A 16,348-nucleotide genomic window follows, 5' to 3' on the forward strand; every position below is an offset into this window, starting at 1 on the left:
AGCTGAGCATACTTTAAACTTAAAAAAGAAGCTAAAGTATTTTTATAAATTCTGCATTTATACGCAGATGTATAAATTTATTAAAGTGTATATTGACTTACATAAATTGAACTAGGTGAAGATAAGAATATAAGAACTGTAAATATAATATCAAAGCGCTTATCGAATGCCATGACAAAATCGTTTGGATTTCCATTTGTTGCTAAAAATATGCCCACCAATTAAAAAGTATATTATATTGATTGAACAAACACATCTACGTTAGATCATTTTAATTGAACTCTGGTCTATAAAAAGCACGACATAGGAATTAGCACTCTCTGCCTCCATTTCAAGGCAGCTGGACAGTTTTGCTTTTCCCTTGTTCAGCCGCCTGACTTTGTCGTTAAGGTCGATGAACCCATTGCCACTTGGCGGAGCTTCGGCTTAGAAATCGTTAAAGACGCCCAACTCATCGGCACGTTTCAGCGCCCATTTGTGGTAATCGTTGAGGAACTCTTGTGAGAAGATCGCCTCCATTTTCTTTGCCTTGAAACTCTCATCGTTCATGTTCTCAATGCTGTTGTCTGCGGAGAGCTCTTTGGGCATCGTAATCATGGGCAAGAAGCCAAACAATCCAAAGACTCCGTAAATCTCACGGCTACGCAGTTCCCAAAGTAGATCCTCATAGCTGGGAATCTTCTCGTAACGTGCGTATTCCAAGGCCTCCTTGAATGCCTGATAATAGACCTTGATGAGTTCCTCACGACGATTCTTCATTAGATCCAATTTGATGCTGGTGTTCAAGAAGAAGTTCAAATCGCAGGCTGGGCTGCCGTAGAACGACAATTGGAAGTCCACAAAAATGGCGTTTGTTGGCGACTCTGGCTTCGACTTATTCTCGTAGGCGTACATGAAGTTGTTGGTCCACATATCGCCGTGATTGAGAACCACATAACGATCTCCAGGCTTGGGCTTGGCAGCCTTCACCAAAATGCTTCTAAAGTTGTCCGAAAAGCGTTGCAGGTGCTTGGTAATCTTCTCATAGCCGGGCCAAGTGGCAGAAGCCTTAATGAGACCCTTGAGGAATCCGTTGAACATGTTCTCAAAGGTATCGCTCTTCAACAAGGTGTCTTCACTGAGCATGCCGCGTGTATATTGCTTAACAATTTCCGAATCCTAAGAGTAAAATTTGATGTTAGATTTAAGCCAATAAAATAGTTTTCTGAACTTACTTTTTGTGCCAACACCATTGAGGTGGCATGGAATTTTCCCAGCTGCTGGAGGATCAAGGAGGCATGATCCCAATCCAAACCTGCTTCGCGGGAGGCGACCTTAAAGCCATCCACTTTCAGATCATTGAACACAATCGTTTGCACGGGGGTCTTTATGGAATGATAATATCTAGAAGCAAATAGTTATTTTTAGATTTACATTTCTTGCTTTCTTTTTGCTCATTCATTATTCACTCACTTGGCGCCAAATTTGCTGCCATTGCTGAGAATATCCAAGCGTGGCAAAATGTCTGTATAGGTCTGCTTCTCTTTGATGAATACACTGACATCCTCAAGGAATTGTGTGTCCGGGGAAATGGGAATAGTCTTCACAATCAGGGATAGGTTCTCCCTTTTGGTCGACTCTTTGCCGTCAGCCCAGCGAGCAAAGTTCAAAAGCACTCGGTAGATAGCTGAGCAGTAATTGTCTCCTGGATTGCTGCCCCACTCGAAGTTAATCTCGTAGAGCGTCACTTTTGACTCACGCAATCCTTCCTCTAGAGTTTCCACGAAGAATCCTTCGTTCAAATACTCAGGCACTGAGATGTTTTGTTCATTTTTTACAACGACCATTTCGACGATTTTGTTTGTCGGAAAATTCCACACGCGACGATCACTTCCCTGTTGCGATTGCGACTGATTTGATTATTATAGTGCTAGCGACTCGGTATTATATACTCGCATTAGTTTGTTTTGGGTGACTTGTGTGTTTTGTCGCAATTTCGTCGACTCTTTGGCTGGCTCTCTCTTTTTTTCTGTGACAGTGACACTGTAAAGACAATGAAAATAAAACGCGACATAGTGGGGCAATAATGCAATAAACTGAGGCAAATACGATAGGCAATTAACATTGTTGATGTTATTTTTGAAAACACTTTTTCAATTTTAATTGAAATAAAATTTATTATTTGTTGGTAATATATTCCAATAATAACAATAATAATAATAATAATATTAAAAATATATTTTTAAGTGAAAATACTAAAGATTAAAAAACATGTTTTTAAATATACAATATTTTAATAATTTTGTATAGATTCGTTAATTGTAAAAATGTTTAAAATAATGTGTGGTAAAACTATTTGAATTAAATATATACGATAGTAATGTAAAATACCTAATATATCAAGGATGCCTGCGAAATCGCTTCTGTCACATTTCATTCCGCTGACAAATTTTGAGCGAAATTCTTCCGTGTAGTGAAACTATTTTATTTAAATATATACACAAATAATCTGAGATTCTAACTTTTTCTAACACTTTTATTATTTTTGACACAATTTAAATGAGTATTAGACCACTGTGCATTTATGACATCACAGTCCAATTTCGAAGCCTCTCCGCCGCTCTGTGTTTAGAGAGGCCTGTTTGTTTTTATTTTTGCATACTCATTATCTTTTAATGCCCTTGCCTCGCTTACAACAAATTTTAGTTAGAAGTGGACGCTGTTTTTTTGTAGTATAGTATTTCCCATGCTCTTAATCAAATAATGAGCTCTCGACGTCTTCGTGGCTGGAGCACCGCCTGCCTGTTGTTGGAGCACCGCCTGTCTAAGGGGTCAGTTGGTAATATTCGTGTGGTTCGTTCTATATACTAGTCGCATTCATAACCGAGCGCAACGTTGTGATTAGCAACTACGTGATATTTACTAGTTTATAAGTGTGTTGATATTGGTGATACGCACATGGGGTTTATTTATTATTATTAATTTTGTATACACGCCAATGCTATTTTGACTTAGTATATTGTATGTTTGCTATAACGAGAGCGAGAGAGCGCAACACTGACGTGTAGATTGAGAGATTGTCGTTGTGTGTGGCGCGTGTTGAAGCACAAATAGTATTGTCTATGGGCGAATATCTTAAGTTTCTTATCACAACCAGAAACACAATGTCAAACGCGGCGATAACAAAAAATTATGTTCTGATTATACGAAATTGCCCTCGGTTTCTTGATAATTAAAGCGGGGTAAAGTGCGTACTGTAGTGGGTGTGGCTCTATGTGTATTTAATCAGATGTTCGTTGTTGACCAAATGTTAATTTAGAAAAACGTTTGAGTTTGAAGAGGGTATTTAATCGTCTATATGTTGTATAACAGCTGCTTCACATTTCGATTTCGCAATCCAACTAAATTGAGTCACACACCTTGCTAAGCCACTGACCAGGCAAAACGTGTCTCATCAAGCAGAGTTATCAAATGCTAAATAAGGCTTTTTGAACAAGCTGATATGCTGGACAAACACCCTGTATTTTGGAAATTACCTTTTCCTTGTCTTGGTTTATTTGTTAAGGAAATTACGCTGCCTTAGCCTGGACATCCTAATTTACCCTTGTTTGTGATCCTTTCGGAGTAATGTGCTAAAAGTGGGCACAATTTAAGAGGGTAGTTTTTTATATTTCCTAACTAGGAAATAAATTGGCAATGCCTTAGCAATGGGAAATATCTGATAAGGAAATATATTTGACTCATGCTTGAACCAAATAAAACGTAAAGTAAAAAAATCTTGCTAAGAGATAATCATGAATGATTTAATGTGCTGATGTACACTCCGTTTTATTTAAATTTAAAAATGTGGGTATCAAATTAAACCATGCGAGCAGCGCACAAATTTGGATAAATATTTTGATATTTATTTAAGATGACTTGCACATTGACGAATCAATTGAAGTTGACAGCGAGCTGTTAAACATCAGCGTGACAAAGCAGAATGGCGAGTTAATCATTCTTTCATCCGCTAGTTGCACTTTCGTTCTTCCGCTAATGGGAATGCATTTTTGTGTCGCTTTGAGGGGGAAAAAAGATAGTAAATAGATAGAGACGCAAGTGGAGAGTTCGTTCTCTCATTTATTGCATTTTTTGCTATGCCTTGCGATACGCATCACCAGTTGCTTTTTTCGCCAGGGGAGCAAAAAATAGGGGGCGTGGACATGAAAGGCCAGTTCGCCACGTTCGCCATGTTTGCGATGTTTGGCGCTTTGCCTTTGAGTTGCCATCGGCAGTCCACTCACACACACACACATGCATACGCGATATTGCAATTGTGCATGTCACGTGCTTTTGCAGTTCATGACGGCTTAATTAACTTGCGTGTTAGTTTTTCTTTTTCCTACTCTTGTTTTCTTTTTTTTTTTTTTTTGCCGTGTTTCTGTTTTCGTTTGATGCTTGCCAGATTCTCGCAATGCCTGCAACTGACTTTTCGTTAGTTTTTTGCACGCTTTTTTAGTCGACGTAAAAATATGCAGCATAAATTTTGCATTACACGTTAAACGGAATGCATTAATAAACAACAGCGTTTGAATGCGCGATTGCACACAAATTAGTGACCAAAGCCACGGTTGTCTGGCCACGCTACAAACCTCCCACCTCCCCCCTCTGTCAACCGCATGAGTCTGAAATTCCCTCCCCAAACGGGGGGTTGCTCCCCTTTAGCCTTTGAGCAGCGCTGATGTATGCGATTTTAATCGTACGCTCAGACACAAACATGATGCGAAGCCAAAATCCATGGCAACTCTACAGCTCTACAACTCTACACCCCCGAATAACGGGGACAAAATATAATGGAAGTGCTGCTTTTGCCTTTTGCTTTTGGTGCGAGTTGCGGATGCCCAAAAGTAGACACAACAACAACAGCAAGCGAATTGGGATGCAGACAGAACAGAACAGAGCAGAACAGAACTGAATAAATGACCATAATCAAACACTTTACGCCTGAAAGCATGCCGAGCATGCCGAGCATTGGGCATTGGGCATGCATTCTCTCTTTTGGCCATTGAAGAAGAAAGCAGCTCTGCCTAATCCTTCGTGCCTCCTCCTCTGTGTGCATCAAAGTAGCTGTCGCCGGTGGCCAAATTTAATTAGTACCCTCCAATAGTCTCCCTACTTAGTTGAGCATGTCAATACACTGGGCATTTTCATTTTGCTGTTGACTTTGGCAGTCTGTGCAAAATGGAGCAGACGAAGAGAAGGGGAAATTACTTTAAGGGCAGCTGAAAGTGTTGATTGATGAATTACTTAAGGAAGACGAAGGAAGTAGGGAAATGGAAACAGAGTCGAAGACATATTGAAAGTTTGTTCTAATAAGAACGACAAAGGTTAGAATTTAATTGTTATGTGGTTTTTTATAACTTTATTCGATGATATCGATTGTCATGTTTTTCAGTTCGTTCAGCGATAAATAAAAACTACTGAAAATAGTCAAAGCGAGGGAATTAAATCGAAAGCTCTAAATTGCGTGCTAATTCTTTGATTCCTCTGTTGGAGATTATTTTGTTAATTGATTGGCAAAAGTTTTCTATTGACAGCAATGACATATTCTATTCTAAAATTGAATGCAAATTAATAAATAATGAATACAGATCAAAGTATAAAATGATTCAGCAGCTTAACTCGTTGTTATAGGTGGGCAAATTGTAGACAAATTGAATTGTTTATTAACTGAAGATGATAAAATGCAACTAAAAATCAGTTCTGTTCATAGAGCATAACTTTGCCATTGTTAAACATTCGCTTAGGATTTTCTTTCTTCACTTTTGGTCTGATGTTTAATTTAACTTCATTTGCACGTCGCAGCAGCACGTGGGTTCCAAACTTGCCTACTGCTGCCAACCGTCTGCTGTCTGTCTGCTGTCCGTCTGCTGTCTACCGGTTGCTGCCTGTTGCCCTTTAATCACAGTTGGTGCAAATCAAACACAAACAAATGCCATTATCATGGGCCATGAGTGCGTTTATAGGCTTCGATGGGGCAGCGAGAGCGGGGTTCAGTTCTCTGTTGTCGCTTGCAAAAACTGTTGCATACCATTGGGCGGCGTTAGGAAGTCGAATGCCTTGCATACTTTTGAGCTGCGTGGCCAAGCGCATGAATAATTGATTTCCATTGCCCCAAAAGTCGCGCGATCTCGCTTCCGCCCTTGGCTTTAGCATATATGCACGTTTATATGTATGCATCTGTCTCTGTCTCTCGCTCACATTCTCTCTCTCACACTGCTGTCGTCTCGCATTCATTTGTCAGAAAAGAGCGTCAGTTTATTTGTCTGTCCCTCTGCCTCTCCATCTGTCCGTCTGTCTGTCTGTCTGATTGTTTGTTTGTTTGTCTGTTTGCTTGCTTGTTGGGTTGGTTGCTCGTGTTGTTTATTTGTTTGTCGCTGTCGTCGCATGCAACATATTTTCGCTGGGGCCTTGCATAATTCGCCAAGCTCTTCCGCTCTCTCTCTCTCTCTCTCTCTCTCTCTCTCTCTCGGTTGGTTGCCATTGTTTTTTCAGCTTGTCGCTTATCAGTTTATTTTTTTTCATGCCATTTGCGTGCTACTGTCGCTGATCCCTCCCACTTTCCCTCCCCCCTCACTTCGCTTCGCGGACTTTCCCACTCTTAAGCTTTTCTTATTGCTCTGCTATTGGCATATGTTTTGGCTGGTCGCGTGTTTGCCTTTAATCCCAACCAACGCATTACGTTGCCATGCTTCTCTCTCCTCTCTCCTCTCTACTCTGTCCACTGTCCGCTATTCGCTGGCTTAACTCAACGTTACCCACAACAACAAGTTTTACTCATTTATATAGCTAACATAAGAGTATGTGTGTGTGGCAATTGAATCGCAGCTTATTTGCAATGCCAACGGATATATATTTAATTTTCATAAATATGTACATATTTGCATTGCAAATGCTTGATCCTTGCTGCATGTTGCATGTTGCATGTTGTTGTCATTTGTGTTGAACTCGCAGCCACTCGATATAATAAGCCTTTTGAACCATAAATGCTGGCATTATAAACATTTTTGTAACTCCTACTTTTATAACAACTAATTGCTGACAGCTCTCAAAGTGACCAACTGACAACATCGGACATCGGACACCAAAATTATAGCATTGTCTTACATTTTCAATGTTCTCTTTATTGAATTAATAAAAAAAACACGAGCGATGTGTATTTCGATTTAAGGGCTTACTTTTTTATTCCAACAAATTGGCAGCCATATTTTAAATGGTGTTTTAAAATCAATTACAAATTATTTAATATATATACTTTCGACTGTTGTCGACTTCTTATGAATTATAAAATCATAAAATTGTAGTTTGCTAATATTTAATATTATATAATAATTTATTATATTAAATATTATATGAACGTGTTAAACATATTACATTTACCATTAAACAAATTGTCTCTATCATATATACGTATTTATATTTTGTTTTATTATTTTTGTTTCTTTCTTTTCTTTAGACATTAGAAAGAAAATATTTAAATATTATTTTGTCTCTCTATGCATCAATTATTTCTTTTAGTGTCTGACCTTACATCATTTGCACATTTTCCATGATTAAATTTCAAATTATAGAAAGGACAATTTATTGAATAATTAATACATTGTTTGCAGGGAATTCAAATTTTAATTTAAAGCAGTTTCTCTGTATAAATATATTTGCATCGTCACATTTAAGTTTAATTTTTATGCAATTAATTAGTACAGAGTTAAATTTGAGCATTTCCACTCAACTGAAACTCAATATTTACTACTTTATGTACTTTACTTTGTTTTTCTTTTTGAAATATACTCTGCTTTGACAAGTATTTTATTTTATGTCGCATGGTTAACAATTTCCCACTTTAGTGACTGACTTGCTTCACATGACCATGGAGCATTTCAATCTCAATTCGTTTGCTGGCAGTGACACGCGAGTTATCGAAACAGATTCGTCTGGTAGTCCATATCAATACTATCCATCGCTGGTCCACTAACTCTCCCGCCGTGCTGCTAGATGAGCCGTGATATATGCGCGGACATGAGCTGTCTGTGCTATCCTGTCTCCTGTCTCCCCTCTCCTCTCTCCTGTCTCCCCTCTCCCCTCTCCAGGCAGCTGCTACGAATGACACGCTGGACGGCAATAAATGTCAGGCGGCAATTAAGCCAAGGTATGCACCATATCAAAGTCCCTTCAGGGGAAGTTGAAAAAGTACCAAATGACGTCACAGCTTAAGGGGTGTTTACATTCGCTAAATTTCCCCGCCATTCCAATTGGCATTCCAATGAGCGTAAGTCCTTGCTCTCTCTCTCTCACGCTCTCAGCTAGTTTCCATTTGTTTTGGGATATTTTTTGTTGCGCTTGGCGGCAAATCCAATTTGGGGGTGTGTTGGGTTGGTGTTCATGGTGCTCATGGTTTTGGTTAACACTAAAACTCGAGACGTTGTCAGGTGTGCATAGCTAGAGAGGGAGAACGAAAGAGAGAGAGGGAGAGGCATGTGTTGGGCTCTTGTTTAATGGAAACTGAAACACCAGTTGATTGCCTGTTGGTATTGCATTTCAGCTTGCTGTCCTGCAGCTCGCTTCACAGAGTCTATTGCATGTGGTTAGTGTGGCAAGCAGCAAAGTGAAGAAGAACAATGGGAGTGCGTATGTGTGTGTGTGAAGGAAAGAGAACAAGAGTTTGTTGCAAAATGGTTTCTAGTTTCTTATGGCTAACTGTTTTGACAAGCCAATATTAATGTGGAAGCCAATATGGCAGGCAGGCAGGCAGGCAGGGCAGCTGGGCCAGTAGATGCAACATTCTGTTGCATTGCCATCGGCGATACACGTTGCGCCTCATGTTGCGTGTGTGAGCTGAGCGAAAGCGTAATTAACATGCGATTTGCCTTTTGCATTTCAAGGTGTCATAAATCAGCGCATTGTTTGCCCTCAATTGGGGGAGTGTGTATTTTCTACAGAGGACAATGTTGATGTCAGGGGGGTAAGAGGTCACTTGGGCGGGGAAGGGGGTGTGCGCTTCATTAAAAAGCTCACATTACCGTTGATTTCCTAGAGGCATTAATTTGGTAAACATGGTCAAATGAATAGAGCCAAAGGGGTGCAAAGACAGTGACTGAGTGGCGATGATTTAAACGGGGATTTCTTAACCTCATATTATAAACTCTTTAACGCTTCAGTATTAAACCCTCTTCAGTCAGAGCCACTGCAGCATATAACTCTGGTTTAAATCCTCGTTTGTTTTAGACTCTTGAATGAATGCCGTAAATTTTGCAAATATCTCTGATGTAGATTTTGGCACTGGCGATAAGCGACGCACAACGTTGACATCCCTTCACACATGCCTCACTAATTAGGTGTGAGCTTGTGGGCGTGCGTAAGAAGGGGAGAAGATGGGTGGAGTTATAATTAACCAGAGGTTCAAGAGATTGCTTCGAAATCTAGTTAGGACATTACGCTACAAAATGGCTTTAAATTCACTTTTTGGGGGGAGGGAAGGGGATTTCACATTTAAATTGAATTGCCAGCAGCACAAACAAACGTAGAGCAAACACTGAGAGAAACACTTCCGTCTGCTGGTTGCCATTTCCGTTTCCGGCGAGGCGCGTGCGTGGGTAATACAAGCTTTGATTTTGATTGCCCCACAACATTTTTTACAGCCCTGCACGCTGCACGAAAAGAAATGTCGCCAAATCAAATGAAAGCAAACGTCACAGAAAGACAAAAAATAAACGAGACTTTAACAGCTGCTCCCCTAGCTCCATCATGAGAAGACACACTATGTTGCCGTCTAGTCAGGACAGCTAATCCAGGACTCCCTCAGACTCAGACTCTGACTCTGATGATGTCTTCGCCTAAGATCAAAGGCAGCCAAGCATTAGGCCATGTTATTTTGTGCTCTTGTTTTGCATAAATTAAACGGCCTAGACCTCAGTTAACTTAATGTAACTAACGTCGAGAAGAAAAAAACGAAAAGAGAGTGAGAAAATGTCTGCTATACTTGAAGGCAGCTTAAAGTTGCCTTGATTGAAATGCCTCCAACGACGACAGCGACTCTTTATGGCATATTCCTGTGGCTTGCTAGCCACAAAAACCAAAACAGCCAAAACAGAGGCACGAACATATAAAGTACTATATACGTGTATTTCGTATTTCGTATTTCGTAGTGATGCAACCACCTTGAGCCGTATGTTGTGGTTTGACTTATGGTTTTGACTTTTCCTTGACAGTTGCTAGCTAACATAGAGTGACACACACACACACACACACTTTGCCACTTGGCACCTGCTCTGTGTGTGAGACTTTTTGAGCCATTTTTGGCATGCATCGCAGCACACACAACAAATGTTTATGACACATTTTACACATGCGGTTTGGCACGCACAAAGTCACTCACTACTCCACTCCCACTCCCGAATGTGTGGCAAGGTGGGGAGGGGAAGGGGGATGATCTTAGTGGAATAGAATTCTCTCAGCAATTTATGTGAATATTCATTACATTGCTCGAGCGAAACTAAACGATTTACATTTAATTTCAAGAATTTCAGCGCCTTTTCTCTGTTGACTTTGAAATGTTTCTGGTAAATCGCATTCTCTCAAATATGCTTACAAATACTTAAAACTAAATGATTTTCTACTTCATTTAAATTAATTTTGTGCCACTATAAATATATGTTTATTGCTAAAGTAACTTTATTGAGACTTTATTATCTATCACATTTTTTTCTTAAACTCCTCTTCTTTGCGAAATTGATTTTGTACCTCGCATCTTTGTTGTGTTTCCAATTGCATCTTAGGTTTTTAATATTTTATCGATGTGATTTGTTTTTAAAATATGTTATTGAAATTGTCAGTAATAAGTTTATTATACACATATCTTCTTAACAAATTAAAGCACTTATCTCCCACTTTTTTATTCTTTGGTAAAATCGATACCGCGATATTTAATTAATACGCGATGATTAAAATTCATATTGTTCTGTGAATTATTTCAATTACATTCTATAGTATTAGTTTTATATGTTGCGTTTGCTACTAATTTGTTTTTTTTTTTTTTTTTTTAGTTTAATACATTTATTTCGTTAACTTCTTCAACTTCAGCTTTGTTGATCTGGTATATTTTCATCTTTCTGCATTATTTTAAACGTAATAGTATATCAATATACCAAAAAACAGTAGTTTGATATATTTCAGTATTTTTCGGTATATTCATATGATATAATTTTAGAATAATACCGAACATTTTTGCTATTTTTTTAATGGGTAGCGAGTATCTGACAGTCGAGCACACTCGACTTTCTTACTTGTTTTACTATTAATCCGTTTTTATATCTTCGTCGTAACATATTTTCACCTTAAAGCACTTCTTGCTTTAAATTTTCCCACCTCCACCTTGGCGAAATCTATGCGAATTTGATTTTGGCAACTTTGTTATGATTAATATTTGCACCTTTTGCTGCGCTGCCAACTGGCAAATTGCCATAAAACTGAATTATTCGTCGCATAATTCAACATGAGATTGCATATGCAAACTTTTGATAAATTAGCTGACCATTAAAGTAGATTAGATTAGTTGTGTGATGCATGAAATTGATGCTGATTAATAGAACAACTTATTTTGTATAAAAGTGTAAAAGCTAGAAAAGCCATAATTTATAGATTTTGATACTATTTTAAATTTAAAGTGTTAATTAAAACTAATAATGGATTTATAATAAATGCAAATCATTAATCACACTTTATGCCAAGTGACAGCAAGAAAGAAGATAACTTCATCTCATTATTCCGTATTTAGAAAGCTCATTTAATTAGCAGAACATTTATTAACTACAAGGATAACCGACAAAAAAGTTTCAATAGGAATTAACACCCAACTTGTTACAAGGCAACGCTGAATGAAAAGAGTTTACACTTCTTTTTATCTCGTTCGTGTTTTCGTTTTTTTTATTATGCACACACACACACACACTTTTTGCAGAAAGCTAACACAACTAATTAAAAGCACTTTGTTGAGTTGCCTTTGCCTGGCAGACACATTTATTAGTAAGAGACGCAGTTGCAGGCGCAGTTGCTTCTAGTGTATAGTAAAGTGGAGAGCAAACTGGGAAAGTTGAGCCTTTTGGTAAATTGCCGACCGCTAAAGATGTGGGCGTGGCTGCGTGGGCGTCTTGGAACAAAAAAAGAACCGCAACGCCGAAGCCAAACTTCATTAAAAATGCACACGGAAAGCGGCCGACAAAAGCCGACAACTTTATTTGAATAAAGTTGAGACAAGATACGCCTTCAACACACACACACACAGACACACACACACACTTAGTATCTGCGTTGGCTTTAATTTATGAAGTCATTAGATGCAATTTTCGAGCACCTGAGCAGCATCTTCTTGGCACTTTGGCAATTTGGCAGCCATTTGCTGCAGTTGTCCCAATGCCAAACAATTCCAAACGCGACGCGAACAAACCAAAACAGAATCGAGGCCAGTTGGTTTGACAGCTGCCAGACGATTACACCCTCTTGGCCTGGCCATGAACGAACGGAATGCAAACGTTTTCTAATTTTCCACGCCATTAAATCAGGGATTTCAAGCCAGACGCATGCGATTCCAACTGCCACTGGCATCATGGTGACATCGAAGGAAGCAACGTCACACTGTCTGAAGGACAAGCTCAGTTGCAGCTGCAAGTTCAGTTCTCAGTTCAGTTGAGTTCAGTTCCTAACCTTGATTGCTTGCTAGCCTGGCCTGGCCTGGCCAAGACAAATGTCCAAGTGAATTGCCATCAAGTCGCTAAAGTGATTGAAGTCAAATACAAGTGATTACTCTGACTCTTTTTATGTGGTTTGCAAGGCATTTAATTAGCGATTTATGTGTTTCTTTATTGTTTTATGGACAGAGATCAGCAGTTAACGACGCTATAGAAATTTGCAATTGAAATCAGCTGTTAAATTGCTTAACAAGAATTTAAATTTAGCATACAGTTAAGTTAATGGTATAAATCTAATCTAGATAAAGAGATTTTATTCTTTTTTCTGTGAGAAATTTGTAAATGATTTAAAATAAAATTGAACATATTTACATATAAAATAAAGTCTATTCTTTATGCAAATGCTTCTATTCTATCTCTTCTCAATGGCAAGTTCAAGACTATATGTGATTTTCCTTATTGTTTGAAAATTGCAATTGATAGAAGAGAAAATGAGCAATTTAATTATATCGCGTAGGTTTAAATTCTTTCTGTACTGTCTAAACAATATTACAGAACAATTTAAATGATAAGTAAAGAGGTGTTCTTTTAATGTAACATAAGAAATTTGCAATTGAAGTAAGAGAAAAAGATGAAGATGTGAACTGTTAAATAATTTAAGTAAGGGTTAAACTCATCTTCTAGGTTCTAAATATCTTCGAAGTTAAGTAAATAATTAAATCTATTTAGGGTTTGATGCATTTTTCTTTTAAGTGTCAAATATCCACTTAATATAAATTAAAATGTCAGTTACTTATATCTCAAAATATTATATTCTTTATCCCGCTGCTAAATAATATTCAAATTAATTGAATAAAATAAATCTATTGTAAGTGAAGTTCAAATTAGTTGTACTTTTCTCTAAAGTGTTTAAGAAAAGCTTAAACTCTCTATCCAGCTGCAAAGTAATGTTTGATTTAAGATAATAATAGAAACCTATCGAATTGTTAATAAAAAGTTCAGATTAGCTTCGCTTTTCTTTAAAATGTGAATTTCCTTTAATTATTTAAATTTCCACACCGAATTTTGTGTCCTTAAAACTCTATTAATATAATTTAACCAGATTCCAACTTCAAGTTCATTGTTTCGCACTAAAACCCAATGGGGGACTCTTATTTCCTTTGCTTGGTAAACACAACAAAAAAGGAAATAGAAATAACGCCTTGTCGGTAAAGTTTAAATTTATAGCACTCGGTATTCAGAGCCAGAGGGAAGAACTGACCTGCTCTAAGGTTATGCGGTCGCATCCTAAAAAGAGTAGGAAAATAAGCAAAAGAAACCAAATACAAAGAGATAATTTCGCAGCTAAGCATAGAAAAAAGAGAAACACAGTCGACAAGAAGAACAACAAGTTTTTGTGGAAAGTTTTTCGCGTTGGGCAACAACGTGACAGGCGAGGCAAAACTTTCGAAACGAAGTTTTAACACGTTTCAGTTACCTTTCTGCCACGCCCACTCATTATCCGGTGAGTGAAATGAATGCAATGCAATGCAATGCAATTAATTGTCAACACATCTGCGAGGCATTTTCACCATTCAAAGCTTTGATTGCCACAGCATAAATTTAATTGAAAAACTTTCTCGCTGATCGCAATGCGTTTGCAATGTATTCGAGTATTGTAATTACAGTTACTTGTACTAAAGTATCTATGTGTTGTGTTGCATCATCATCAATAAAAATAACAACAATGTCAGCCTAATAGTTGTTGCAAGATGCAACTGTAGCTGGGAGCTAGAAAATGCGAGCTCAGAGTTCGAAGCTGGCAGCATCACCTGAATAACTTTGTCCGCGTTTCTTGCCAAAGTGCAATTCAGCGTCAACTTGAACTTTGTGTTTTGTAACGTGCTCAGAACTCCGTTACGCTCCTCGGGGAAGGTTAACTTTTCACTTGGTCATGAGCTTTGCAACGCCCCAGATGATAATAGCTCTAGGATTTCAGTCAGATGGAGCCTTGGGATTCACTTATTGCGTTATGTTTTTGAATGACAGTTTGACAGTTGAACTTCACGGTAAAAAAACTTCAAGTAAATATGGTAGTCTAGGTGACAACGCTATATTACCATATTTACTATTTATGCAATTTAAATTACTATAACATAGTTTTCATTTGTTCTATTTTACATTCAATTAAGGTTAATTGATTACTTATTGATTTGTTATATTCAAAATCTTTTTTATATCAAGCTATAGTGCTGACAACTTACAGATAGTGTTTCCAAATGAATACAAAATACATTTCTTATTATATATTTTATTTATTCCAAGTATTAGGTGGGTGATTCATTTAAATTTGAAACATATAACGTATTATAATTATTTGTATTATATTAATTCCTAACTTTATCTGCCAGACAGACGAATGAATTTGATTTATTTTTTATAATATTATTGCGTTTCTACAATTGGGTGATTCACTTAAATTTCTGATTTCCATTTATCAATTTATTAAATTTCTTTTTTTTATTTTTTTTTATAATATTTTAAAAATAAAGCAATTTGACAGACAGTGTTGTTAAACGAATAGACTTGAAACATGTTTTAAAAGTATTTTATGCGTTTTCTAAAATATATTATTCAAATGTGTTAATTGTTCATTATTGATATATTCATTTTGTATGCAAATTTTAATCTTAGTGTTGCTTAAAGTGTTGCAAATAAATGTTTCAAATGATCGACAACAATTTAAGATTTTTGAAATTTAAGTTGTAATATTTCATTTTAAATTGCTCTAAATAAATTGTCGTTTGCATTGATAGATCATCCAAGTTTCGATGTGATAAAAGTTATTCGCAGCTGTAATTGGTATACGAATTGCAGTTGTTGTTGTTATTATTGCTGTTGTAGTTAAAAGTTATACGATGGCGACGACGTCGTCTGCAGGTGTAGCCTGCCATATTATTTACAAGTGGTTGGAGAAGCAGTCACCACCGCACCTGGGACACTCTTCCTTCTTCCTTCACTCTTTCCTCTTTATCACGACTGCAGATGGAGATGTGGATGGTGGCAGCGGTGAGGTGAATTCGCCCACAAGGCACCTATAATTTAGCGCTGTTTATTTGTAAATGTCTGTCGCGTCGCGGTGCGGGATCGAGTTGCAGGGTCGGAGTCCTTGTTCTCGTCACGCTTCATGTCAACAGCGGCAACTTCATTGTCTGCCGTGGGCAGACCTTTAACTCCCATTTTCCCCCCCAAATGGGGTTAACTGCTTTCTCTCTCGCACTCTCTCTCTCTCTCTCTGTCTCTGTCTCCTCCTGTGTGTCACTGACATTAAGTGCAGTTGCTTGCTGTTGAGTTCTAGTTGTTGTTGCTGTGGAAATGTTGGTTTGTCGATTCCCAGAAAAACGTTTTGCAATTTATTAACTGACATTTCAAGTGGTTCTTGTTGTTGTTGCTGTTGTTGTTGTTGTTGCCAGGGGCCAAGTCGGTGGCAACCTGTGCTGGCGGATAAGCAAAACCTATGACACTTATTAGTGAAGCAGCTGTGTGCCAAAAGAAAAAGAAAACTCCTCGCTCTCTGCAACCTCGTTGCATGCATATTTGATTAAGCTGCCACTGCGCCGCAAGGTAGGCAATGATATTTGCAAGCCAAACTTTGCAGACAAACGCGCCCG

At 37.9% G+C, this 16,348-nt stretch overlaps 2 protein-coding genes across 2 annotated transcripts in view; one reads left to right on the forward strand and one right to left on the reverse strand.

Annotated features, from left to right (window-relative positions):
* Nucleotides 1–16,348, forward strand: part of LOC133847288 (uncharacterized) — a 77,114-nt gene that overhangs the window by 11,816 nt on the left and 48,950 nt on the right.
* Nucleotides 71–1,901, reverse strand: LOC133843874 (uncharacterized). The gene is made up of 3 exons (XM_062277635.1): nucleotides 1,453–1,901; nucleotides 1,215–1,383; nucleotides 71–1,158 (listed from the first exon to the last, which is right to left on the reverse strand). The coding sequence occupies exons 1-3, from the start codon at nucleotides 1,824–1,826 to the stop codon at nucleotides 427–429; spliced, it is 1,275 nt and encodes a 424-aa protein (XP_062133619.1). The 5' UTR covers nucleotides 1,827–1,901; the 3' UTR covers nucleotides 71–426.

The sequence above is a fragment of the Drosophila sulfurigaster genome, chromosome 2L (assembly GCF_023558435.1).
Source record: "Drosophila sulfurigaster albostrigata strain 15112-1811.04 chromosome 2L, ASM2355843v2, whole genome shotgun sequence".
Lineage (NCBI taxonomy): Eukaryota > Metazoa > Arthropoda > Insecta > Diptera > Drosophilidae > Drosophila > Drosophila sulfurigaster.

What these genes read in the sequence shown, in the direction of transcription:
- LOC133843874 (XM_062277635.1), bottom strand. Translation starts at nt 1,826, where the DNA reads ATGGTCGTTGTAAAAAATGAACAAAACATCTCAGTGCCTGAGTATTTG. An exon ending in GGCAGCAAATTTGGCGCCAA is followed by an intron (nt 1,384 to 1,452) that starts GTGAGTGAATAA and finishes ATTTGCTTCTAG; the next exon opens with ATATTATCATTCCATAAAGA. An exon ending in CAATGGTGTTGGCACAAAAA is followed by an intron (nt 1,159 to 1,214) that starts GTAAGTTCAGAA and finishes TTTTACTCTTAG; the next exon opens with GATTCGGAAATTGTTAAGCA.